General features: G+C 41.8%; 1 protein-coding gene and 1 pseudogene across 1 annotated transcript in view; both read right to left on the bottom strand.

The window, feature by feature from the left end:
- Positions 1 to 467: 467 nt before the first annotated feature.
- COPG1 (COPI coat complex subunit gamma 1) overlaps positions 468 to 10,327 on the bottom strand; it is a 29,757-nt gene continuing 19,897 nt past the window's right edge. The window contains exons 22-24 of the mRNA XM_054587474.1: positions 9,395 to 9,533; positions 9,048 to 9,146; positions 468 to 1,476 (exon numbers count right to left, since the gene is read on the bottom strand). Coding sequence (XP_054443449.1) covers positions 1,346 to 1,476; positions 9,048 to 9,146; positions 9,395 to 9,533 — 369 coding nt within the window. The 3' untranslated portion in view covers positions 468 to 1,345. The remainder of the gene's footprint in view (positions 1,477 to 9,047; positions 9,147 to 9,394; positions 9,534 to 10,327) is intronic.
- On the bottom strand, positions 6,708 to 7,346 carry LOC129081775 (dolichol phosphate-mannose biosynthesis regulatory protein-like; annotated as a pseudogene).

Raw genomic sequence — 10,327 nt, 5'->3', positions numbered from 1 at the left:
CCCCCATCGTGACGAGAAGTGGCCCAAGGAATCTCAATCTTCTAAAAGTGCCCTGGAGGCCAGGGTTGTGTTGCGGACTCCTTGATACTAGGGTTCGTGGAGCTCCACTTTACTCCATATTCGTCTATCCCCTGTGGGGTTAACAACGGCCTTTCCAGAGCTGAGGAGAAACGAGGCTAAGGAAGGATTCGAAAGGACAAGGATCGTTCCAAGGGCACAGGCAAAGATGCTAGTTAACTCTAGAGCACCAGGTCATAGCAGTGGTGAAATAAGAAAACATTTTATTTACTTCACAGCCCGATTCACTATCTCATATTCTGGGGCAAATATTGGACCATCAGAAAAGCTTTAATGAATCAAATGTCACTCTAACTTCAGTGGGCAAGAGAATGAGCCCTCCCAAGGCCCTCACCTTCACCCCCCTCCTGCGCCTGAAATCTCTAAGGCAGAGGCCTGGGTTGTTGTTGTTGTTGTTTTTTTAAAAAAAGGGATTTGCAGCTGTATTTCAGCCACAAAATTGGCAAACCACCTGCCTCGAGTTCACAAATGCAGCTGAGGCGACCTCTGAGCCTGCTCCCTTGGGACAAAACCTAGGGATTTCTCCATCTGGAGCCAACAAAGTGCTCTCTAAAGCTTGTTCTTTTCTGTGCATTCCCTGAATTGGACCAAGGTGGAAGGAGGCATACTTCAGCACACATTCTACTTCAGTCCTGATGGTCATCGATCCAAAACCCTCTGAGGCCTCCATCTGTCACCAAGGAGTGTATTTGTGAAATCACAAGAATAAACACATGCACTCAGTCTGTCAGCTGCTGTCATTCCCTCAGCAAATCTGTACCACTCCCGTTTCTGGGTGTGGGGCTTGGACAGAGAAGGAGAGGGTCTTGCCTCATGGTAACTACAGAAGCCAAAGGGTTAAGGATGTAAAGAGGATAGAGTAGGTGTTCTTGGTGGTGGGGAGGCCAGAATGGAGAGGTGGAGCCCCTAAACATGAGTCTGCAGAAGCAGCAGTCATTCACTAAATACATGCTGATTTATTGATAGGGATAAGCTGCTTTCTCTGGGGAAAAATTCAAGAGATGCGAGCATTTTATTAACTTGGGATGTCCTTCACTGGTAGGCAGGGTTCTATTAGAAGTTCTAATAGAAACTAAAATCATCCTTAAAAAGTTACCCCCCAACAGTCCTGGGGTAAAGTTTAAATTAAAAAAAAAATCCCAATGATTCCTAATTGTTTTTGAATACAGAAGTTTAGGAAGGAATTTCCCCTGGGTACATGAGGAAGGTGTGACTTCTGCATTGTGTTGCGGGGAAAGGGTAGGAATAGGGTCTATACAGGCTGGCCTCAGCCCACAGATGCCAAGATGATGTCCACTGGCAGCTCCTCTGAACTTCTGGCTGTCACCTGCATTGTAACTGTGTCCAAAAGCAGCAGCCGAGAACGCACCAGGATGTCATGACCACCCCGGAACACACCTAGAAGGGAAGAGAGTACATATGGATAAGGCAGAAGGCGGTCACAGAGGTTATGCTGAAGTGCCATTTGCAGCAAGTGATCAACGCAGCTCTGCAGTAGTGAAGTGGAAGTCTGTCTGGGAACAGGAAAACTGGGCTAAAATCTCTGAGTGAGGACTTGCACAAGTCACTCAACTTCTCTGAGCTTTAGTATCCTCAACAAGATAGTGGAGAGAAAATACTAATCATATTTTAAGCTTCTGCCAAAGATCAAATGAATTAATGGACATATAAGGGTTTTCATGTATCATAGAGGCTCTCACCATGTTGGTTGAATCTAACAGCACAGATGAAGGGACAGCCCCACCAGGACCAAACCACAGAGCAGGTGTCAGCAAGACCCACGGGACTGGGTTGCTTCACTGTGGCCGGAAACATGGGCTTGAGGGCTATCAGCTGTGAGCAGGGCACTGAAGCAGAACTACCTCCCAACTCTGTTTATAAACACTCAGAAAAAAAAACAAAAAAACAAAACCAACCCTCCTATTTCCTTCTGTTCATTGTTTTAAGTGTGGTAATTGTATCCCCCACCCTTAAAATAACGCATCATTTTCTCTTACAGGAACATACACATACAAAAGATTTACATATATAATGCTATTATTTGTAATTTGCTTTAAAATAATCTGGGGGGAAGACAATGAGTGTGACTATAGATGCTGTAGTTGTTGAAGCAGGAAGATGAGCACATGGGGGTTCATTGTACTATTCAATTTCTTTTGTTTAAAAATTATCCATGATGAGGAACAGACTGCCTAAGGTCAGACAAGGACGACATCCGACATCATCAGAAGCAGATTCAGAAAGTAAAAACAGTGGTTTCCTACCACAGAAGTTCACACAACAAAGTCAGGAAATCAAGACAGATCAACTTAAGAAGCAGAAGCAAAAAAGAAGTCTCACAAATAATGGGAAGACAAAGAAATATCCCCCACTCGAAGGGAAAGGAGGAATCCCCACAAAGAGAACTAAATGAAATAGAGGCAAGTAAACTATCAGATATGGAGTTCCAAACAGTCCTAAGGAAGCTCAATGAGCTCAGTGAACTCAGAGAACTACAATAAACTAGAGGGAAACTATGAGGAACTTACTGCAAACTATATCACCATGAAAAGGACATAGAAACTATCAATAAGAGACAAGAAGAAATGAAGAAAACAATTTCTGAATTGAAGAACACAGTAGAAGGACTCAAAAGCAGGCTCAATGAAGCAGAGGATCGAATCAGTGAGCTGGTAGAAAAAAGCTCCCAGAAAGAGCAAGAAAATGAAAACAAAAAACAAAACAAAACAAAAAAAACAACAAGACTCAAAAAGCACTAAGAGGCATTTAGGGAAATGCAGGAAAACCTGAAACATAATAACATCCATATAATAGGGATACCAGAAGGAGAAGAGGATGAAGAAGGAATAGAGAACCTGTTTGAAAAAGACATGATGGAAAACTTCCCTAATTGAAGGAGAGAAAAAGTCACACAAGTCCAGGAAGCACAGAGAGTCCCATTCAAGAGGAACCCAATGAGGCCCACTCCAAGACACATCACAATTAAAATGGCAAATGTCAAAGACAAACAGAGAATCCTAAAGGAAGCAAGGGAGAAACAGCTAGTAACATATAAGGGAGCCCTGGTATGTCTAGCAGCTGATTTCTCAACAGAAACTTTGCAAGCCAGAAGGGAGTGGCAAGAAATATTGCAAGTAATGAAAAGCAAAGGCCTAAAATCAAAACTGCTCTACCCAGCATGGCTCTCAATTAAAATGGAAGGCGAAATAAGGTGTTTCCCAGACAAAAGGCTGAAAGAATATACCTCCACCAAACCAGCACTACAAGATACGCTCAAGGGACTGATTTAAGATGAAGAAAAAGAGTCTTATGAATACCCAGTTCCTTTCACAGTTGCCAGTACTTGATATTACCAATATTTTTTAATACGGATTAATCTGATTGTGACAATGATGTTAATTGGTCCTTTATTATTTGTTGAAACTTGTTTTTGTATATTTCTTGCCTATTTCTATTACTTTTAAAAAAGCTTTAAATGACTTTTTGGTATTCTTTATCCATTTTTTGATTAAAGGTTTGTAGAATTTTTTCCCTAAAAACAAAACAAAGATTAACCCTTTTTTACATGTGCTGCAAATACTTTCCTTCTCTATTACTTGTCCTTGAACTTTTTTTATGTTTATTTCTGTACCATCTTAAATGTTTAATATAGTCATATTGTCAATATTTTACTTTATAGCTTCTGGGTTTCAATATTTTACTTCAGGGTAAGAAAAATACTAGTTTGTCTTTTCTCCTAAAACTCCTTAGGTTCTACATATTGATTTTTAACTCACCTGAATATTTCTTGTATCATGTGTGAAATAGGGCTCTATATTTGTTTTATTTCAAGTAATAGTGGTTCATGCACCTTATTTGTTGAATAAGCCTTATTTTACCCATTGATTTGAAATATCAACTTAATCATATATTACATTGTTAGACAGATATATACATTTGTCTCTAGAATGCTCATTATATTTCACTGATCTATTTTATTTCTGTGCTGGTGTCATGTTGTTTTAATTGCTGAGACTATAATGTTTTTAAATTTTTCAATATTTTATAATTAACTTCAGCATTAAAAAAATATAAAATCAGCCTGCATTTAAGAAAGATCTCCTACCTTCACGACAACGTGGATGGAACTGGAGAATATTAAGCTAAGTGAAATAAGCCAGTTGATGAAAGACAAATACCATATGATCTCACCTATAAGTGGACTCTATTCAACAAAATAAACTAACAAACAAAATAAACCACAGGTCACAGGCACGGAAATATGGAGCAGACTGAAAGTGACCAGAGGGGATGGGGAAAGAGGACAATGGTGGAAAGAAGGGGAAGGGACTAGACAAAGAACATGTATGAATGACCCATGGACATGGACAACAGAGTGGGAGTTGACTGTGGGAGCAGGGGGTAGGGGTGGGATGGGGGAGGGGAGTAAAGGGACATGATTTATAAATTTAAAAAATTAAACAAAAATAAAATAAAAACAAAAATTTCCATGATGAATGCTTAAAATTCCATTCCTATTAGAAAGTTAGACAAAGAATATGAAAACTATTCACAAAACAGGAAATAAATACAAATGGTACTTCACATTTACGAAGATGCTTAATACCATTCAATATACAAAAATTTAAAATAAAAGTACACCAAGATAGCATTTTCCACCCAGACTGGCAAAGATTAAATAAAGTTTGATAACACTCTGCATTGTCCAGACTGTGGGGAAAAAAAGCATACAATTTCTATAGAAAGCAATGGGAAATATTTCTCAAAATGAGTAATGTACTTGGACCTCACTGCACAGAAGCAAAATAAAGTATGTGTATGTACACATGTGTATATGTAATTATTCACTTTAGCATTGTTAGTAATACCAAAAGACTGGAACAATCTAAATGTTCATTAATATAGGCTGGTTTTATAAAATTATGCTGTATCTACACAACGGAATTTGAATCAGCTACAAAAAAGAATTAGAATTCAGTATGGGAAGATAAAAAGAAGTTATGAAGATGGATGATGGCAATAACTGCATAATATGAATATACTTAATGCCACTGAACTGTAAACCTGAAATGGGTAAAATAGTAAATTTGTTATGTATATTTTACAATTTTTTAAATAATTAGGAAACTCTACATGTTGACAGGGAAGTTTTCCAAGATGCACTGCCAAATGAAAAATAAAACCATTTGTATACAAACATTTGGATTTTTTAAAATTGATCTATTTTTAAAATTTTCTATCCTCACCTGAGGACATGCTCATTGACCCAGAAGGGCAGGAGAGGAACAGAGATTAGGACAGAAACATTGATTAGTTGCCTCTTGTAGACGCCCTGACCAGGGACTCAATCCATAAATGGCATGTGCCCTGACAGGGAAGTGAACCCCCAACCTTTCAACCAATCAAGCCACACATTTGAATTAGAAAAGGGAAATATGTACATATTAGCTTTTATATCCATAAAATCACTGGAAGAAGCCCTGGCTGGTGCAGCTCAGGGGACTGAGTGTCAGCCTGTGTACCAAAAGATTGCCAGTTGGATTCCTGGTCAGGACACATGCCTGAGTTGTGGGCCAGGTCCTCACACTGATGTTTCTCTCCCTCTTTCTCCCTCCTTACCCCTCTCTCTAAAAATAAGTAAACAAAATATTTTAAATAATCACTGGAAGAAAATACTGGCGTTGTTTGTAATAGTAACAATGGTTGTCCATTGGAAGAGAACTGGATGATCCGCAGCAAGGGTCAGGAGAGAGACATTTCATTGTGGGTCTTTTACTTTGTGAATTCTTTAAAGTATATTTTATTGATTATGCTATTAGTTATCCCACTTTTTCCCCTTTTCTCCCCTCCACCCAGTAACCCCCTTTCCTCCAGCAACCCCCCACCTTAGTTCATGACCATGGGTCATGCATATAAGTTCTTCGGCTTCTCCATTTCCTATACTATTGTTAACATCCCTGTCTATTTTGTACCTAATAATTATGCTTCTTAATCCCTGTACCTTTCCACCCATTCTATACCTTCCCTATCCCAGCTGATAACGTTCCAAATGATCTCCGTATCTGATTCTGTTCCTGTTCTAGTTGTTTGCTTAGTTTTTTAGATTCAGTTGTTGATAGCTGTGAGTTTATTGCCACTTTATTTATATATTTTTAAACAAACCATCAATGTTTATTGTCCAGCTCTCCTCAATAGGCCAGTGCTAGGGACTGAGGGGCTGGGCCTCCATAAGTAGGTCCGGGGTCCCACTGTGATCATTTGAGTGTGCCCTGAGGCCCTGGCGCTGATCCCTAGGCCTGTCAGTCCTCCCCCTATCATTTCCAGATCCAGAAGTCCTGTGGGGTCCCAGGTTATGTCAGACCTGAAAAAGCTGTCTTTATGGAGGAAAAGGACATGTGGGCAGAGGCCATGTGATGTCTTCGGAACCTGCCAATTCCAACATCAGCAAGTGACAGGAGGGAAACTGAGACAAGAGGGTAGAACCCAGAGGAAAAAGTGACAGGGGACCTGAAGGTGAGGCAGAGAGGACAAGCATTTTCAGATGCTGAGCAAGAAGAGGGAAAGAGGGAGACTTCCAGGTACTCCCTCCTGGTTCTGGAAGAGTGAGCAGGAGTCGGGGTTCTAGTCAGTTAAGGGTAAGTCCTGAACAGCTCCATCCTCCAGGAGTCTCCAAGGCAGCCATGCTTGAGGGGGCAACAGTGCCTGAACAAATCCCGTAGGCCCCCACCCTTAGTATGCCCTGGAGAGGAGGCAGAGAAGGGATCAGTAACGCCATCCCTACTGAGCTCTCTTTGAGCATTCTTGGTCACCTTCTGGTTCTTCAGCAACACAGAGGTGATGAACACTCCTACAAACAGGAACAGTAGGAGGCCAGCAGCTAGTGGGATGGCAATGGCATAGGCTTGGGGCAGGAAATACTTGTGGATAACACACTGTCAATGAATGGCTGGCATTGAGGGAAGAGCTCTGGTGAGCATCCCCAGCCTTGCTCAGCTGCCCCAAACCCTACCTTCCACCTCCTCCATCTCAGGGGCTGACTCCACTCAAACCACTGGGACATTTGCTTTTCTTTAAGATGATGGCATTTTGTGTGCCTTGGTTTGTTTCCTTCCTTCATTTATTTAATAGTTGTTTACAGGGCACTTGCCCTAAGTTGGTGGTGCTGGGGACCAAGAGAATCACCCAGGCAGTGCAGTAGGTGAAGATGATCAGGCTAATGGTGATAAGGCCAAGTCCCACCACCTGGTCTGTCCCTGTGGCCATTTTCCCACCCTCCCGAGTTTGTTGTCATTTTAACGTTCATAGTTTTGATTTTCTTTTCTTAAACAAATCCCTTTAACATTTCATATAATAAGCGCTTAGTGATGATGAACTCCTTTTACTTTGCATTGTTTGGGAAGCACTTTATTTGCTATTCCATCCTAAATGACAGCTTTGCTGGACAGAGTAATCTTGGTTGTAGGTCCTTGCTTTTTATCACTTTGAGTACTTCTTGCCTGCAAAGTTTCTTCTGAGAAATCAGCTGATAGTCTCATGGGAACTCCTTTGTAGGTAACTCTCTGCCTTTCTCTTGCTGCTTTTAAGATTCTCTATCTTTAACCTTTGGCATTTTAATTATGATGTGTCTTGTCGTGGTCTTCTTTGGGCCCAACTTGTTTGGGACTCTCTGTGCTTCCTGAACTTGAATGTCTATTTCCATGGCCAAATCAGGGAAGTTTTCTTACTTTTTTTCAAACAAGTTTTCAATTTCTTGCTCTTCATCTTCTTCTGGCACCCCTATGATTTGGATGTTGGCACTTTTTAGAGATGTCCAAAATATTTTTATTCTCTCATTTTTTTGAATCCTTGTTTCTTCATTCTGTTTTGGTTGGTTATTTCTTCTTCATGTTCCAAATTGTTGATTTGAACCCTGCCTTCCTTCTCTTACTGTTGGTTCCCTGTGGATTTTTATTTCACTTAAGTGTAGCCTTCATTTCTTCCCTTAAGCTTTTGCCATATTCCATGAATTCTCTGAGCATCCTTATCACCAGGGCTTTTAACCCTCCACTTCATGGGTTGGCTATCTCTGTTTCACTTAGTTCTTTTTCTGGGGCTTTGTTATGTTCTTTAATTTAGGCTGTATTTGTCTTCTCAATTTGGCAGCCTCCCTGACTTAGCACAGTTGTTAAGTTGTATGAGGTAGAGCCTTAGATATTCGTCAGGGTGGGGCAACCAACTTACAGCTTTGTTGCTCTGTATTTAGGGGAGGGGTCCAAGAGGGGTCAATGCTGCTGAGGCTTGCTCAGCACTTGCATTTCCAACCACTTCATCCCCTTCCTGTGTGCAACTGGTGCCCCTCAAGCTGTTGCCCTGGTGGTGGTTCCCACAGTGGGTGAGTTCATTCTAGGGCTATGTGGACCCTTTGAATGGCCTCTTCCAAGAGACTAGCAGTTTCTTCCAACACCCCAACCCCTACTGGTTTTTTACAGCCAGAAGTTATGAGGTTTATTTTCATGGTACTGGAACCCTGGGCTGCGAGGTCTGGCCTGGGGCTGGGGATCTCTCATTTCCAAGGTATCCCTCCCGATTTTATTCATCACAGGTAAATGTGGGACCACCTGTTCTGCCAGCACCTCGCTGCTGCCACACCTAGTCCTCTCTGCCCTAGCTCCCTGTCTCCACCTCCTACCTGTCTGGATGAATATGGCTTCTTTAAATCCTTGGTTGTCGGACTTCCATACAGTTTGATTTTCTGGCGGTTCTGAGTGATTTTTGCTTTGAGGTTAGTTGTGATCCTTCTTATGGTTGCACAGGAGGCAAAGCATGTCTTCCTACGCCTCCATCTTGACTAGAAATTGCCACCACTTTGTGAATTTTCAACACCATGAATTTAGACTCCCTGTGTTCCCAGTGGTAGCCCACAAACTAGGATGCAAAGGTACCCAGGCTACAAACTACCCAGACCCATCCCAACTGGAAATGCTGCTTACCGGCCAGGAGTAATGTATGGGTATTCTTGTTATCTGGCACTTTGTCTGACCTCTCACAAGGGTGCATTCCCAGGAATTTCACGATGTTTCCCACAGCATCTGTAGGGAGAAATCCTAGTACCATTAAGCTACATATCTTTTTATTTTTTAATTTAATTTTCCAATTACTTTACATTCAATGTTGCTTTCTTTTAGTTACCATCACTCCCTAATCCCCTAACCCTGCTCTCAGGGGCTTTTAATGAAGTGGCATCTAAATATAAGCTGTAGTCATGGCCCTGGATCCTTGGGGAGCAGGGTCAGAGAGGGAACATGAGAAGTACTTCAACAGGAGCCAAGGATTTTACCTTCAAGTGTCTTGGTGGTAGATAAGGTGAATGTTTCCTCCTTCTCAAACTCATCTCCTACCTCATCCCAGGCAGCTTCAAAATTCAGCTTCATAACCTTTTGAATGTGATCAGCTATAGTGACTTCCAGATCTTCCAGCTGGGGAGATGGAGGTTAAAAGTTAGACACACACTTCAAGTGGAGAGAGTCCTTTGCTCCACATACCTCTGGGCCTCTGCTCTGAACTCATTGCTCTCACCTTCCTGCAATACACTGAGTAGTTACTTACTAAGTGCTGAACACTGTGCTAGGCTCTGGGGATGTAGAGCAACTTGACCAGGTACTTGTCCTCAAAATGCTCACAGTCAAGCAGTCCCTTGGAAAACACCCTGACCCAAGTACTTACCTGATGGTGTTAACTATAAGATCACATCTCTTCTGAAGCCTACCTAAAATCAGTGCCTCAAGGATCCAGGTTCTGTATAGGAGCACCCACTGCAGTCTGACTCCTATGACTCTGTCATCCCTCTAGGTCCTCCTCTTAACCTCAGCTGTGTCCTCTTGGCCTGACATATATTTGACCCAAAACCTCCACCTTGGCTGTGTGCTCCCTGAACATGACACATTATTACCACCCTCACCTTAGACTAAGTATACAAAAACATTTCCCATTCATTTAAGGAACAGATCTTCACTGAGCCCCAACTTTTGCAGATGTTTAAGGTGTGCATAAGTAGGACTTAGCTCCTATAGTAGGAACAATGCCTCAGACCCAGCTCTCCCAAGGAGCTCACTTGGTCCTAGGGCAGTTCCTGTCCATTTGGATCATTGTTGGCTCAGGGAAGGTCCTTCCTCAAATAGGATAACACCACTTAAGTTATCCTGGCACTCCACTTATAAGGAGCTCTACCAATTTCCATGCCCAAAATGGGCATCACAGTTTATACTCAGGT

The sequence above is a fragment of the Pteronotus mesoamericanus genome, unplaced genomic scaffold (assembly GCF_021234165.1).
Source record: "Pteronotus mesoamericanus isolate MK-2021 breed Mesoamerican mustached bat unplaced genomic scaffold, CSHL_Meso_final scaffold_118, whole genome shotgun sequence".
In the NCBI taxonomy this organism is placed as follows: Eukaryota; Metazoa; Chordata; class Mammalia; order Chiroptera; family Mormoopidae; genus Pteronotus; species Pteronotus mesoamericanus.
Note: the sequence above shows the minus strand (reverse complement) of the source record. Positions and strands in the feature narration are given on the sequence as shown.